General features: G+C 41.9%; 1 protein-coding gene across 1 annotated transcript in view; it reads right to left on the reverse strand.

Annotated features, from left to right (window-relative positions):
* RYR3 (ryanodine receptor 3) overlaps positions 1–17,584 on the reverse strand; it is a 345,772-nt gene that overhangs the window by 7,175 nt on the left and 321,013 nt on the right. Inside the window, exons 90-99 of the mRNA XM_058540531.1 lie at positions 16,574–16,632; positions 15,679–15,847; positions 14,501–14,587; positions 12,986–13,186; positions 9,605–9,735; positions 5,608–5,650; positions 5,009–5,136; positions 4,542–4,602; positions 4,056–4,202; positions 520–654 (exon numbers count right to left, since the gene is read on the reverse strand). Coding sequence (XP_058396514.1) covers positions 520–654; positions 4,056–4,202; positions 4,542–4,602; positions 5,009–5,136; positions 5,608–5,650; positions 9,605–9,735; positions 12,986–13,186; positions 14,501–14,587; positions 15,679–15,847; positions 16,574–16,632 — 1,161 coding nt within the window. The remainder of the gene's footprint in view (positions 1–519; positions 655–4,055; positions 4,203–4,541; positions 4,603–5,008; positions 5,137–5,607; positions 5,651–9,604; positions 9,736–12,985; positions 13,187–14,500; positions 14,588–15,678; positions 15,848–16,573; positions 16,633–17,584) is intronic.

Raw genomic sequence — 17,584 nt, forward strand, 5'->3', positions numbered from 1 at the left:
TCGTTATAAGCTTTGAGGGATGTTTCTGCAGCTGTGCTGGCTCACTGTGGGCTGTGCTCTTTGTTCCCATGGGGGGCTGGCCTGATGGGACTCCTCTGATCTGATCCTGCTGCTATTACATTTTCAGACTAAAGTGGCTGTTCTGAAAGAACCCTCAATGGCTTGCTGAAATCAATGGAGTACCAAATTCATGGGACTTTGCTTCCAGCTCTCAGAGACAAAGAATCAAAGCTTGACTTCCATGAAATTGAGATACAGGTCCATTCACATTTAGACACAGGTAATTCACATCTTTATCACAAACAAAGGTAGATGAATGATGACTTTCCACCTAGGCTTACACAAGAGGTCATGAACTGTGTTTCCATCACTTCTGTCTTTCCAGACACTTCTCCCTTTTGGATGAGACATCTCTATTGCTTTGTAACTCTACCACTCTCACTTAGTTCTCCAGACCACCCATAGCCCTTCTTTCCCAAGGAGGCCAGGTGACCCAGTGACCCCACAATGGGCTCTCACCGTCATCATGTCATCACACTTCATGTCGGGCTCGTCGTCGTCTTCACTTTTGTTGTAGAATTTGCGGAAGAAATTGAAAGCCACCACGGTGTAGAGATAAACCACCACAGCCAGGAGCCCGACAGTCAGAACCAGCTGGGAGTGGGAGGGAAGAGAGAAGGAGAAGGAGGTGGGTCTTCTCCACCTTGAAAGGTTCTCAGGAGACCCCCCAAGAAAACAGAGAGGAAAGGTGAGGCTGAGTGTGGGGACAAGAGGGGAAAGTCATACTGCAGGTGAGAAAGGAGAGACGAGAGCACAGAGACAGGCTATTGGGAGGAGAGAGTAATGATGGGTGTCAGGGACCACAGTGTGTCCCCCCACATTCATATGTTGAAGCCCCAACCCCCAGCACCTCAGAATGTGACTGCATTTGGAGACAGGCCTTTCACTAGGAGATGACATTAAAATGAGGCCTTCAGGGTGGCCCCTACTCCAATTTAACTGGTGTTCTTGTGTGAAGAGGAGATCAGGACACAGAGACATAGCTGCCTACACTACACAGAGCGCGGCCAGGTGCAAGCCTAGGTGAGAGGCCTTGGAGGAAAACACGCCTGCCTACCCGCACCATGATCTTGGACTTCCAGCCTTCAGAACTGCAAGGAAATAGATGTCTGTTGTTCAAGCTACCCAGTCTATGTGGTATTTGGTTATGGTAGCCTGAGCAGACTTATAGCTGGGATATTGGATCGAGCCTCTGTAAACTACAAGGGGATGTAAGGATTGAATAGTGAAGATGCTCTGAGGAGGGTTACCTTGTTTTTCACAGAGAAAGCAGTGACCTGAGGCTTCATGATGCAGCTTCTACTCTAACACTGCTTCTAAAGAAACTAAAGGTTCTTTGGACTGGTGGGTGTCCCTACATTATACTATTTCATAAATAACCATGAACTGGATAATTGTCACAGCTTTGAAGTTACTATAAGAATTATTTATGATGGTTGAGCCAAGTGACATTTTTCATAACCAAGAAATCTGCCTAGGACCTTTGCAGGGGTCGCAGGGCATGTTTATTTCCTGGCTTTAGGAGGTACCATAAGGAGGAGTACCTGGGACCGCTCATCTGGCCTGTACGAGGGACCAGGTGCCGAGCTGGAGCTGTGAAGATCAACAAGATAAAACCTCTGCCCTCAAGGAGCCTCACAAAAGGGGGAGGGCATGAGTGCCAGATAAGTACCAGAGGAGACATAGTCAGCTGCTTCTTGAATGATGAATAGTAACTTACCAAACCTCGGATAGTAGACCTCACAGAAAGCACTTGGTTTTAGAAAAAGAGAAAGAACCTGGGCTTTGCACTAAGGAAGAAATGGGCTAGTTCGGCCACTTAGCAGCTGTGTGGTCTTGAGTGAGACACTTAGCCTCTCTGAGCTTTAGTTTTCTAATCTGTCAAGTGCATATAACATCTACCTTACAAGGTAGTTGTGAGCCTGTCCCAGAACCTGGCACATGGCACAAGCTGGGCACATTTGTTTGCAATCTTGCCAGAGTTCATTCAGCAGGCCTATATAAGAAATTCACTGTTTAAACTGTCTATCTAAGGTACAGTTTTGTGTAATGCCATTAAGCCAAATCAATAAAAATTAAAGTTTCAATATCTGAGTAAAGGGGAAGAAAATAATTCTAAAAGAATTGTAGAACTGCCATTCTACAAGATCACACTTTGGGAAACATCACCTTTGTAGACAGATAAAACTTCCTAAGACACACATGTAAAAATACACAATGCCCTTTCTCCCAGGAACCTATAAGGAAGCATTTCACACTCGGTAAGCAAACATCTATATCACAGGTTCTGTTATTACCTCCCCAAACTTTAGCTTCTTGTATGTGACAGCAAACTTCTATCTCTAGCTTTCCTCCATTCTTTTTACCATCAACCAAAACAAGAAACATTGGCTGTTGCTACTTCCAGAAGCCTAGAAGGACTAAACCACCCAAACACTTGATGATCTAGCACCTTTCATTTTAGAGCAATTAAAAGTCAACTTGACTTTCATTTTTTTGGTTGGAATCTTTATTTAAGATGTACAACGTGATGATTTAATATATGTATACATTATAAAATGATCACCATAATAAGTGAATTAACATATCCATCACCTCACATAGTTACCATTTCTGCGTGTGTGTGTGTGTGTGTATGTGTGTGGTGAGAACACTTCAGATCTACTCTCTTAGCAAATTTCAACTATATGATACAGTATTTTTAACTATAATCACCATAAGATTATACATTAGATCTCTAGAATTTATTCACCTTATAACTGAAAGTTTGTACTCTTTGACCAACAGTCTCCATCTCCCCCAGCCCCTGGCAACCACCATTCTACTCTTTGGCTCTATGAGTTCAGTTATTTTAGATTCCACATATAAGTGAGATCATAGAGTCTTTGTCTTTCTGTGTCTGGCTTATTTCACTTAGCATAATGCCCTCAAAGTCCATCCACGTTGTTACAAATGGCAGGATTTTCTTCTTTTTTATGGCTGAATAATATTCCATCAGATGTATATACCACATTTCCTCTATCCATTCATCCATTGATAGACTCTTAGGTTGTTTCTATATCTTGTCTACTGTGAATAATACTGCAATGAACATGAGAGTGCAGACATCTCTTTGAGATACTGATTTCATTTCCTTTGGATATATACCCAGAAGTGGGATTGTTGGATCATAAGGCAATTGTATATTTAATTTTTTGAGAAAGCTCCATACTGTTTTCCATAATGGCTGTACCAAGCAAGGCACATTTTAACTTCTTTCTTTTCTCCTTCTCCTATATAAAGGTTTAGAGATGTGAGGGAACATGTCTCATTCATGGCATTGCACTTAATGAGGAATAAAATACTAAGGAGTTTGAATTTGTTGACAGAAAGAGCCATTAGAGGATTTTAATCAAGGAATTGACTCTGATAATACTGTAGAAGATAGACTAGATATTGATGAGACTGGATATAGCAATGGATACATAGATATATAGATATAGATATAGATACACATACACACACATATGTGTGTATAATATATATACATACACCTATATATATGCCTACATATATACACATATAGCTGTATATATGTGTGTGTGTATGTCTAAGTCATTGGTTCTCAATTGGAAGCACGTATCAGAAGTAGCTAGGGAGTTTTCTAACTATATATGCCTACTTGCTAACCTCCAGGGAGTATATCAGATCCATGGAGGAAGGGGTAAACCTATAAAAGGTTTCCAAAGTAATTCTGATATCAGCTCCCCCTTCCCCTTCTTCCTTGGTTGATCTAAATGTTAAGAATTTCTGAATCAAGGTCTTATGCCTCTTAAGTGATGGCTGCAATTTTGCAAAAACAATCACTATTACATAGTCCAAGAGTTTGGCCAAGAAAGGTGTATTATACACTATGACACACACCTCCCGTCACACACTAGTGTACTACCTGTTGGTTATTTTTTTCTTATCCATATCTAGGTCTGCCCTATTCTACGTCAGTATAAACCCAATACCTGTTTGCCATTGTGAGTTACAGATGACAGAATAGTCCTCAGTGTCTTGAAGCCCATTGCGATATCCAGCAGATGAGCAGCGAAGAAGAAGTTGTTGTAGTGGCCCAGGATTGACATGGTTGTGTACCAGGCAAGGTAGAGAAAGGACTGTGGAAATGGAAGAAATTTAGCAACTTTTCAGGCATTCATGCCTCCTGATGTGCTCATTAAGTCATTTGTTCTCATCTTTGGGGACAGAGTGAGGATAGAGGGTATTTAGGTGCTGAGGGGCTGTGAACCAGCCTAAGAATTGCCAAATGAAACCCCATCTGCCTTACACTACCGCACAAGAGAGAAGTAATCTCACAGCCTCTTTAAGGCCCTCTCTCTTTGGTAAGCAATCCCTGCATCTTGCTGGGCATCCTCTCTAGCCTATTTTCCTGTGGCATCTAATGACATCCTTGACTCTGGGGTGCAGAATCTCGTTTTTCCAGATGCCATACTTACGTTGTCAGTAAAAACAACTCCCAGCTTCCAGATATGGTACTTCATGTCGATGGAACTTAGCCTAAAGGGGAACAAATAATTTCAAAACTTATAAATGTCAAGATTTAGTTAAGTGTTTAATAAGGGGAAAAATTAAGTTTTTTCTCTCAGGTTTCATAATCTAAATACAGCTCTGAGCTTTATCAAGTGTTCCCCATGAGACGGAGAACGGTTGAATCACACATCCTAAAATTTTAATTAGTCTTTCTCTTTCAGCTCCACCAGGCATAAAAGCTGATAGGTCTTTAAATTTCCTAAAGCAGTGTTCTTCCAACATGTTAGAACCTAGAAGAAACAGCTCAGCCAGACCAGAGCCTGAGAGAACAAAGACAGGATGGTGATTTTTCCCCCTAGGGCACTGAAGAGGGCTGGAAAAACAGAGGATCTACTTTAGACAGACTTTGGATTTTAATTCCTAAGCTCAGTACCATGACACCAGAGAGGCCGCCTCGGCTTTGATCTCTTCTACTGGGCTAAAATCAAGGGCATTTTTGTCCAAACCCAGGAGTTCAGCAATGCGTTCTGCTCCATAGAGATCTCCATATTTGTTGATCACCTAAAGCAGAGAAGACAACAGGGTGAGCTTGGGTCACGTGTCACCATCAATATTTTCTTTAGCCCTGATATCGTCAGAGCTTTGCTACACTCTGGGCTCTCACAAGGGGTTGATAAAGACATGAGTCAAAATGCAACAGGAAAATAAAGAGAAAAAAATAACCCCCAGAGAAAACAGAAGTGATAAGAATAATTAAATGAACTGCTTTTTAAGCTGATATTTTTTGGAGGGCAGAAAAAATCTAGTATGCAAAAATCAATGATTGTGTTAAGCTGTTTAAGGCAGAAGAGTATAGGCATGAAACCAAAAACTTGTATATGTTCATATAAAACCCCTTCTGTGACTTACTCTTCTCAAGAAACCATCATAAAAATAATATCAAATTTATTCATGTTTGTAAATAGAGAACTTAAAAAAATCTATTGCATTTTTTTGGTGGCCATGGAACTCACCCCCACTGACAAGGCATACCTTTCTCTTTACAAACTTGTCCCAGTAGTTATTAGGAAAAGATCTGAAAAAGAAAATGAAAAAGGGAGGTTCTTAACATCAAGGCAAGCACATCCAGAAACTTGGAGCATCTGGACCTGTGATCTCTTTGGTTTTTGTCCTGCTTATTGAAGAATTCAAGACTTGATTGAAGTTCAAAGTCACCACCAGTCTCACTGATTTGTTCACTACTTTGTGTTACTTCTGAAACACTTGGAAAGCCACTCTGCATTTTCTACCTCAAATTTATGGTTAAGAGCCAGTAATTGCGATGACAGACTGGATACGAGCAGATAGATCTTTCTTGATCCTTTTCTTGATCCCAGTATAACTAGGAATAAAACCCTGTAGGAAACACACGCATTCAACCTTCATTCACCGAGTGCTTACTTTATGTCAGTAGCTGGGGTAGGTGATGGGATATAGTGGTGGAAAGTGTAGAGAAGGTCCCCAGCTTTAGCAAGTTTCCCGTCTGGGGGGTCACATTTAGTTAATTTATTTAGGGTTTTTCTTAACCAGAATGCTCTTCCACTCTGTTCTCCATTCCCATATCACTCCTGTGCGGTCCGCTTTCCTCAGGGAACTAGACCCCTCTCTCCTTTGGAGGTGATTCCCTGTACCATCCCCTCCCTAACACCCCAGAGGGAACTTCTTTCTTCTCCCTGGTAACTTGTACTAGCTCCATCGCAAATAGTTTCTTATTGTTGAAGTCAAGAAAGAACTGTCACTTTCAGGTATGTTAGCAAAAACCATTTAAAATATTTTGCTCCTTTCCAGAATGGTTGATCCTTCCTGGGAGGGTTCCTTATGAGGCGAGACTGCAGCCAATGAACCTCTGGGCCTTGGTGCATGTGTTCTTACTTCTGTTTTCCTTTATTTGAGTCATTCTTGTTGGCTCTGGAACAAAACAGTCCCCTATTCTATAGAGACCACTCAAGTTGGTGATGAGGAAGTGGGGGCCTCAACTATTCATAGACCTCCCAGAATAACACTGAGCAAATGCCACCTCTCCCTCAACAGGGTGGCACTTTAAAAAAAAATTTATTTTTTATAGTTAAAGCTGTTTCTTTGTCTTAAACATCCAAATGCCACTTAAAAGCAAGAACAAATGCTCGGTTTACAGAGTAAAGTGCTAACAGACTTTCTCTCTGGGGGATAGAAATAATTACTTTGACTTTCTTCTTTGTACATTTTTCTGCACTTGATTTTTTCATGTCTTGCATTTAGAATCTAAAATAAACAAATCAAATAAAAATCAAGCCAGGCTTCCTCTGTCCACTCTGATACCTCCTTTCTCTTAAATCCTTTATTCAAATGATCTGTAACATACAACTCAGCCTTGGTCAGATTTTGTCATAAGTGGAGAATTCCACAAGTAATGCCGAAGGGCCCTTGCCTGAAGGCTCTGCGGAAGACCCTTTCACAGATATTCTCTTACCTTGGTCTGAGTATTCTTGTCTCCTGACTAGATATGTAAGCTCCTCGAAGGTAGAAAACATATTTTTACTTGGTAGTAATCCTTAAAGTGTGGGGTAGGCAAAAGAACCTTCTGAAGGGAAATGCATAAATAAATGATACATCTATATATGAATGGTCAAGAAAAATAATATAAGATGCTCAACTTCTTTAGAAATCAGGGAAATGCACAATGAGATGCCGTCGCACACCTACCAGATCAGCAAAAAGATTTATCTGCTGACAATAAATCTGCCAAGGAGGTAGAGAAGCAGGAACTCTCCTACAGTGCTCATTGGAATGTAAGTTGGGACAAACATCTGTATATCCTACTATTAGCAAATTTCTTCCCTGGGTGTCTACCCTAGAGAAATTCTTTTATTTGTGCATGAGGTATAAAAATGTTCATTGTAGCACTGTTTGTAATAACCCCAAACTGGAAACAGTAGAAATATCTACTGTCAGGAAAATGGATAAATACACAATACTTATATAATACTTATATACTTATATAACGGAAAAGGCTACAGTTTTAAAAATGACCAAACTATGGCTACACACACCAACATAGGCGAGTTCCCTACGTAATGCTGAACAAAAGATTCAAATGATAGTATTAAATGATAGTACAATACACATCGTATAATCCCATTTATATAAAGTTCAACAATAGTCAAAATGAAACAGTATATCTAGGGACACATACCTAAATGGTAAAACTATAAATCAAAGCAAAGGAATGACTATCACTAAAGTCAGGAGAGTAGTTAGTGGGGGGTTGGGGAAGATATGATTAAGAAAGCGTCAAAGATTTCATCAATGTTCCAATTTTTTAACCTTTGTAGTTCATTTTATTATAATACTTTAAAATATACATATACATTTTATATTTTCTTCTATATGTGTATTTAACAATATAAAAATCATATTAAAAAAGAAAGTGCTCCATGATATATAGTTAACTGAAAAAATCAGTACTACATGTACTACAAAGTACTACATGTACTATGATGCCACTACTGTGAAAAAAATTAAAGGTTTATTCATCTAAAATTTTTTAAACAGCTATTTCTTTATGCATATCCCTACTCACGGACATTCAAGCCCCTTCAAATAAAAAATTTTAGCAAATATCCCTGTTGGGACATTTTAGCATACTTGTCTCATTATCTGCTTAGGATAAATTTCTGGAAACTGAACTGCCTTTTTACTGGGACTCTTAGGCCGCATCGTCTTGTGCCACAGACAGAAGCACAATTGATAATTGCAGAAAGCTTACCAAAGAATTAAAATATTTAATAATATCCAAAATTTCTGTACTTTCATGACAAAGGGTCAGAGTCAAGGCTTAGCAGTTTTCCTTATTTGAAGAGATTGGCAGGGACCTGCAGGCAGGGACTGGCTTTTGATTTGCATGCTCACTTTTTTTTCCCCGAGGAGAAGAGTCTTCCCTTTCTAGAGACTATTTACAAAAGCCCAGTTGTGTCTTGGTAGAGCTGGCCCTCCCAGTTTGCCGGCCCATCTTTGGATAAAGAGCAATTTTCTTCCCCCAGGGGTCAGGGCCGTTGGTTCCAGATGTGTGTATTTTAATTGGCACAGCTCACAGTTTCTGCTACTCACCTTTGTTTACATATCTAGCCCTATTTCTCTACTTTTCTTTCAGCACATTAATTCATCTTGCAACTCTCATTTTCACAATTGTGAAGACACTAGTACCTTCACTAATGGTGATGGCCATCTTTTGAACAGTTAGGGAAAGGGAATGACTAAGAGCTTGATGACTACCATGTGCCAGGCACTGGGCCAAGCATGTGACTACACTCATGAATCCTCCCAGACTGCAGGAGGTGGTATTCACAACCCTCTATTGCTGAGGAGGAAACTGAGGCTTAGAAGCCTTGATTACCTTGCAGAGCCAACTTGGTATCCCATCTCTCTGCCTCTAGAATCAATGCTCTTTCCCACCATGGGAGTAATTATACCATGCGCCTACCAAGAAGGCTGGCTTCACTTCACATGTCTTACCATCCTCATCCAGACGGCCCTATTTTAACTGCCCATGGAACTGCCTGTCAGAGGAGTTCTATTACCAACCAGGCTATTTGTTTAAGGAGAAGACTTTGAAGATGGTGCTGTCACAGGACTGCTGTGCTATATGGGGACTTTGGAGAAACTGATCAGCTTGATCTCTGAACCCCTGGGCCAGGGAAACACTCCGTATGGCTTGAACACAGAAAACTAGATTAAATAATGTTGTACTGGGCCATCTGGCCTTAATTAAATACGCTCAGCACTTCCTGATACTATCCTCTGTCCCTCATTAAAGGCAGAGAGATGCATACATACAAGGGTTTGAGGGGCAGCAGGCCACTTTATTGAAAAGGTAGGGGAGAAAACAAGTCCCAGAAACCGAAGGAAGGTTTATATTAATCAGCCTCCCAGGTTGGTGAAGGAGGTGTTATTCTATTTATAGTAGAGACACCTTTTCCTTTTGGGGGCAGGGGGTTGGGGGGTGTATACTTACGGTGTGTTGATTACCAAGCGGTCCCATTGCCCCTTGATGTCATCTTCAGATGGCTGTTCGGTGATATACAGGCCATCAAACTCCAGCTTCCTGGCGATTTCTTTTTCCCTTTTGAATACCACCAAAGGAACCTAGGCGTGGGAAGACACCAGTTCCTCAGAGAAGGCTTTCTAATGAAAGCACCCTCTCCCAAGCATTTCTCACAGATTAGCCTTCCAACTGCAGGGCAGCAATATTTTTGTGGTGGGACTCTTAGGGTGCCTAATTTTGGGTCCAAAGCCAAATAAATCTCTTCTCACTCCTTTGGCTAATACACCTCCTTCTCCAAAGACTGACCTGGTTTGGATCACCCTTTAAGGTTTGGGTTAAACAGCTGATATTAATACAAACTGGTCTCCTTGATCCATCCTAGAGAGAAGGCCATATTTAGATGAGTCCCTGCACCAAGGGAGTTAGGTCTCCTGACTCCGAGGCTGGAGCTGAACTAAGACTTAGAAAGGAGGGTAAACTATTCTGGAATAGATTGGTCAGCCACAGGAATATCATGAAATGTTCCAACCCCCTTCAGCGGCTAGGGTCATATTCATCTCACGGCTTTGAAGTTTTGTTAATGAATGAAACATGGTTTGATATTAGAATGAGAGGACTCACTGGGCTCTGGACATAGTATTTCGGCATCGAAGTTTTGATCCTGAGATTCTTTCTGAGAAGAGCTCTTGCCGGGTAGTAGCATGCTTATTTGTTCCCTCTATCACTCTCTGTTCTCTTATAGTTGTAACTGTCATTTTAGACTAGATATGGTGGCATGGCTGTAAAGATCTACCGCCAAAGAGATACACAGAAAAGGATGGGAAAATAATCCACTCGCACAAACCATTACCGGACATGCACACTTCACATACAGGACAGAGTTAGTCAGGTCAGAGGATATGACTGAAATACCAGGAAATGAAAAGTCAGAATAGCCAGAAAAGCTTAATTCAGACAGAGCCAGGGCTTCTCATTCAGCTGGGAAGCGACTGGGTACTGGGCAACATCCTTGAGACCTTGTTCTCCAAGCTGTTTCTTCCAATAACTCTTTCTCAAAGCTCATGATCTCCATATGCCCCACACTTCTCCTTTATTTCCAAGACAAAATTTAGATAATGATTTGCATAGAGTTACTTCTTGCTCTTTTTTTCTTTAAAACAACGAAACAGCACTGAGGAAATAGAAGACCAACAGTAGGAAGGTGCCAAAGGCTAATAATAGGCCTTGCACATGGTGAGGAATCCATGACTGCTGTTGGTTAATGGATGACGTGGGAGGGGAAGCAAGGACAAAGCTACTCTGGCTACTGTATTTCGAAATGAATCTGAATAACAATAATAATATCAAGTTTTAGAGCAGTACTGATTTCTGGGATTCGAAGCATTCCCCTTCAATCTTCTAGGAGTTTGCATACCCTTGTAAGTGGGACTTGTGCATTTTTATTCCCTAGACAGTGTTTCTCTTTTGTGTTCTCTGGGACATCAGTATATCTATACCCCATTCAACAAGCTGAACTCTAGGGTGGTGAACTAAGGAATAGGAGCTAACACTCTATAGTGTTTACTACGTCTGGTGTTTTGAGTACTTTTACACATACTAATTCATTTAATCTTCCCAGCAACCTTAAGGGATTGGAGTTATTAATATAACACTCATTTTTACAGATGAGGAAATAGAGGAATGGTGAGGTTAAGTGGCAGAGCTGTGAGTCCAACCCAGGCAGCCTAGAATTGGTGCTTTCATTGTTACAATGGAGTCCTCAGTGTGGTTTAGGGCACACGATCTCTCCAGCAGGGTAGCTGGACTTCCTTCATACTACTACAGTTCACTGTGGGAAGTGAGGGCAACACGGATAGGAATATATTTCCTGGTCTCTTCCCAGGGAGAAGACGGCTTGGTATACAGCCAAGGAGACTTCCTACTAAAGAGAAGTAAGAAAAAATGTAATGAGAAAAAAAAATGTGGTATAGTAGAAACAGAATGGGACTTAGAACACCAAAAATAGAATGACTGAAGATTGATGTAACTGTAGCAGTGTCTGAAGATGGCCCCAATAAACCAGGCCTCCTGGTGTTCATGCCCTGTGTAGCCTCCCTCACCCCTTGTGCAACAATGAATCTGGGCTGACCCTATGACTTGCTTTAACCAAGAGAATGCATTAGAAATGACACTGTGCCAGTTCTGGGCCTAAGCCTTAAGAAGGGCTAGCTGCTTTCACTTTTGTGCTCTTTTTGGACACCCCATGTGCAAGAAGCCATGTGCAAGAAGTCCAAGTACCCTGATGGAGAGAGAATGCAGAGAGGCCACATGGAAAGGGAGATGCCCCGAGACTACATGGCCTGGTCTTCCAACCATTCCTTTGCCAACATGCTAGGCATAAGTGTATGCCATCTTGGACAGTCTATCCCAGCTGAGCTCCCAGATGTTTGCTGATGCAGCTGCCTTTACATGGAGCAGAGGAACTGCTCAAATGTGCCCAGTCAGTCCACAGAATTGGAGAGGGAAAATGGTTGTCATTTTAAGTCACTAAGTTTTGGGGTGATTTGTTTTGCAGCGATAGATAACTTAAACAGCAACTCATCAGTAAGTTTTCTTCTGATAACTCGAATAGTTAAAGCCTAATAATTTTTGAAAGGTGAAAAGCATTTTTATAAAAATTCCAACATAAATGAAAAGATTAGAAGAAGCTCTCAATACTACCTGCACGTGTCACTTAGCCTGATGATTCTAATTTTATGAAATTCAACAAGAGGTGCCTGAAATGGGACCCCTGCAGCAAGGCTTCTCCAAGTATAGTATGAATGCAGATCACCTGGGGATCATGTTAAATTGTAGATTCTGATTTAAAAGACCTGGGGTGGGGGCCAGCCCCATGGCTTAGTGGTTAAATGCACGCACTCCGCTACTGGCGGCCTGGGTTCGGACCCCGGGTGTGCACCGATGCACCACTTGTCCCGCCATGCTGAGGCAGCGTCCCACATACAGCAACTAGAAGGATGTGCAACTATGATATACAACTATCTACTGGGGCCTTGGGGAGAAAATGGGGGAAGAAAAAGGAGGAGGATTGGTAATAGATGCTAGCTCAGGGCTGGTCTTCCTCAGCAAAAAGAGGAGGATTGGCATGGATGTTAGCTCAGGGCTGATCTTCCTCACACACACACACAAAAAAGGCCTGGGGTGGGGCCCAAGATTCTGCAGGTCCAATTAGCTCTCAGGTGATGCCCATGTTGCTGTTCCATGACCCTCAGTCTATTAGCAAAGTCTTAGTGAACAAAGGGCTGGCTGGGTTCAGAAATGATGCTACTTCCTCGAAGAATCAAATTAGATTCAGAGTGCCCAGCAACTCACCTTCAGGCAATAATAGCCCACCACGCAGACTAAAGAGATGATGGTGTGGATAATGGCCAGAGCCCGCAACGTTGGTGCCATATACCCAGTGCTCTCCTGCAGGACAAAGAACACCATCGCTTCTTCTTCTTCCTCATCATTAAAGGAATTCCACAGGTTCGCAACGTCCTCTGTCTCTTCTTCTAAAGGTTCTTCAGTGACCTGGCCCAAGACACATACTCTCTTATAAACATCAGAAAGAGCCTCTGCCACTAGGCTCTCCCCACATGTTTTATATTGCTAGCATATGCTGTGGAAGCAGCTGTGACTTGGCATTACTTGCTGAGTGAATGAAGTTTTTGGGTAACTTATTCTCAGGAATCCTCAGTATCTCTAATAATTGCAAAATTTTCAAGAGACAAAACCTATCTCTTGAAAAAAAAGACAAAAAATTAAAATGAGGGAAGTTTTACTGCATATTCTATAATCCCTATGCTGCAGGAGGTAACCTCTGAAATGCTGTGGCCTGGGAGGAGGCCAAGACACAAACACGCACATGCACAAGTGCACGCACACACACAGTGCATGCATGCACACACACATTCAACATTTTCCATTCTTTCTGAGATGTCATTAACATTCATGGTTTCAACTGCCATCCTCACACAGACGACTCCCAGGTCTACACCTTTGAGGCTTTCATCCCGCAGCTCCAACTGCCTGCTGACTATCCCCGCCTGAATGGCTGCCTGCAGTCACCTCCACCTCAATATGTTTAAAACCAAGCTTGGCCACACCCACTGTAGGCTTCCATTTTTCCACTATGGGTAATAGAAAGCCATTAGTTTGTCAAGCAGAAAGTTGATGTGGATAAAAATATGTTTTATAAAAATTAGATTGGTGGTTTTAAATACAGAGAGATTGGTGGTTTTAAATACAGAGAAGGGAGAGAGACAAGGGATAGGATAGCCAGCTAAGGACTTTGTCAAGGATCCAGGACCTATCATTCATTAATTCATTCCACTAACACTTTTTATGTGCCTACAGTGTACAAGACCCACTTACCAATGTTCAAAACCTTCATTTGTCTTGGTTAGTCCTTCTTTTCCCATATCCAGAAACCAACTCCTGTGAATTCTTCCTTCATGATGGTTCTAACATATGAGCCAACTATAATGGCTCTCTGTTACTTTATTCCTCAAGTTAAGAACTGTATTTATTATTCAATTTGAAATACCTCATAGTTCCTAATATAGGGTCTAGCACAGAGTAGATGCCCAACAAATACCTGAAGAATTAAGTAAGTAATGACTAGAACAAGTCTGAACTATGGAAACAGCGCCCTAACTGGCTTCCCTTGCAAGCAGTCTCTCCTTCTTCCCATTGTCAAAGACAGTATCATTTTTAGAAGCCAATGTCTTAGAAATTTCCTTAGATATTAGAATTTTTGCTCTAATTAAGAGCATAACTTCTATTACCTTTGCTTTTTTTCAGTATATAGTATATTTAGCAATTAGCCCCTGAATGAAGTATCACCTTGTAAAAGAGCAGGATGAAGTTGATAGCGAAGGCTACAAACAGAGCAAGGAACCTCAGGTTGTAGAAATTCCTGGCCAGGTAATGCTGAAAAGAAAACGACAGGCAGAAGTAGAAGAGCTTTGGAAGGGAAAGGGACTGTCCCTGTCTCACACAGAAGGTCTTTTCTGGTTGAAGTTTGCACAAGACTAGTCCTACTCTTTGGTAACTACTCTTCTAGGACAATCCTGGCCTTCTTACGACTTCTTTGTGGGGAACCAGAAATGTTGATTTAAAAAAAATTGCTTAGAATGATACTCAAAGGAACTCTGCTCTGGTTTATCTCTCAGGGAATCAAATGCCTAAACATGCCATCAGCAGAGGACTGAAATCCTGCTATAAAGATGCTTGTGTGTGTGTGTGTGTGTGTGTGTGTGTGTGTGTGTTCATGAGCACTTCACTCAGGAAGTAGTCTATTCGAAAATTATGAGTGACCTAGGCCCACAAAAGCCCTCTGCAGCTCGCACTCTGGATGCAGCCAGACTGTGGCCTAGAGTCCTTGTCTCTTTGTAAGTCACAGCCCCAGAGCCTCTGCCTCTCCCCTCTTGAGGACTAGAATGGTAGCTGCTTGGGGAGAGCTTTCAGTCTCTCTGTGGAGGGCGCTCTCACCAATGGTCCTGGGGAAGGTGGTGTCCTGGCCATCAGCAGCTGTACCTCAGTGGACAATTTGTCAGAGAAAGAATACTACAAGCTGTGCCAAGGGCTGATTGTATGTAGAATAGTAAAGCTTTTCACAACTATGTGAGAACCTAACCTAACAAGTCATTATTCTTTCTGCATCCCAAATGATCAAACTACTTCTGAACTTTTCGACAGGATCGGCTAAGTCCCCACATAACGCACATGAAGGACCAGCTAGAAAGAGGTGTTCCCACTCTCCTGGAGAGAGCACAGGTCAGAGAGGGCTCCCACTGCTGGGCGGAGGAGCTGGAGTCCTTGGCTTTTTCCAGGTTATCCCCTTTTTCTTTTCCTCCAACACAAAAGGGACAGGCAGATAAAGAGGAAGAGGAAAAGAGAAGGAATGAGAAAGATAAGAACGCATAACTAACCAAATGCTGAAACAAAATCAATGGGGCCACTTCTCTGAGGTCTGCCCGGGCCAATGCTGCACCTGGACGGGCCAGGGCCAGAGTGCTTACCAGTAACTTGGTCTGATAGATTTCCAGCCCTTTAAAGAAATTGGCCATGAAGGCCTCAGGCTTCTCAACTTTCTGGCCACATCGCCGCTTCTTCTTCTTTGTCGCTTCTGCCCACAGGGCCTCGGCTTGCTCTTCTTTGGCTGTATCCTCCTTTTCTCCGTCTTCCGTGCTGCAGGAAGAGAAACCCACTCAGCACAGGGGCAGAGGGAGGCCTGGCCCAGAGACAGAGACTAAACTATAGAGAAATCTGGGCTGAGAGGGGCGGGAGATATAATTATTCCCTGAGGGTGGGAACCTCAGGTTTTCATCATCCCACAGTGCCTGGATGTCAACTTTGTATTAACAAGTGGTGCCCACTTTGATGAGACATGGTCATAGCTGTACAGTTATACATAAGTTTGTAGTCTTCTTCTGAAATTAGGCTTAACAACTTTTTTTCCCTTGAGAAAAATTGTCCTTTATTCTTTAAGCCTTCACGGGAATTAGCAATCGTACATATTCTTCTAAGCTTGTGGTAAGAATTAAATGAGATATTGTATAAAAGGGCTTAGCACAGAGTGTGGCATGTAAAAGGTATTCAATAACTACTAGATATCATCATCATCAACATCATATGAAGATGCTAAGTGTGAGTGTTTGATAATTTGTTGGGCCAGACGGTGAAACTCTGATCTACTATCTGGATTATAAAGTTAACAGGATTATTAGAATGTGTTTATTGTATAGCTAGAGGAAAAAGAAATGTATCCAGAACTTGCACAATATTTATCTTGTATTAACAGAAATCAAGTTTTCTATTTACCAGAGCAATAGAATCATAGATGCTGTCAAGTAGATGCTATCTAGAATTATCTACCATAGCAATTAAGAGTAGTGGATGCTACCAAGAACTTACTCTGCCTTCTCAGGCTCTACTTTTCCTTCCGTTTCATGTGGTGCTTTCATCTCTGCTGCCTAGACAAAAATAACAATCAGTCAAGGTTTCCTCAAACAAATGAGTTCATGGTGATGAGCCATATTGGCCACTTTCATCTCCTTGGTCACAAGTCCCAGTGGCTTTCTTTCTTCATGCTTCTGCTTTTCTCAGGATCACAGCACATAAGTGTCCTGCTATATATGAAGCCACTCTGGAGAAATACCAAGACGAAGATTTAAAACTTGAAAAGTCAATTGCCTTGTTATTATTCAACTCAAAGAGAAAACTTGTGCTAGGATATTGTCAGAGCCCTGTGGCAGTGGTCCTACTACTCCATGGGGTCAGGGAGAGATAGGACAAAGATCATACCAGGTCCAATCCAGAACCCACTTCCATAAGACAGGATTCCTGCCTTGTCTTCAATTCTCTTACTGCCACCCTAGTCCCTCTGATGACCACTGTACTTAGAATAAAATTCAAACTCCTTACCAAAGACTTGTTACAAGGCCTCCATGATCATAGCCTTTTTCTCCATCTTCGTCTTGCACCACTTGACTCGTTTCTTACACCCAAACCTCCTTCCTTTTCCTGGCATATTCCAAATCCTTCCCTGCACCAGGACCTTTGCACTAGCCATACCCTCCACCTGGAGTACGACTGTCCTGGCTTTTCACAGGCCTGCCAACCCTCAGGACTTGGTTCTGGTGACACCTTTTCAGAATTCTCCTTGACCATCCTAGTTTTAGTAGGGCCCACATTCACTCTGTAACACATGACCTTGTTCATTTATTGTAGCATGTGTCACAAATAGCAATGATTTTATTCCTTTGTTGTCTTCTTCCATTAGAAGTTAAGCTCTATTAAAGCAAAAATGTTGTCTCTCTTGTTAACCAATGTATTCCCATATCCTAGGAACACAGCCTGGTATATGGCATCCCTATTATGTATGAAATTCTGTTCTAGGCCCTGGGCTACACCAGGGAGCAAAAC

Source organism: Diceros bicornis, chromosome 5 (genome assembly GCF_020826845.1).
Source record: "Diceros bicornis minor isolate mBicDic1 chromosome 5, mDicBic1.mat.cur, whole genome shotgun sequence".
NCBI classification, from domain to species: domain Eukaryota; kingdom Metazoa; phylum Chordata; class Mammalia; order Perissodactyla; family Rhinocerotidae; genus Diceros; species Diceros bicornis.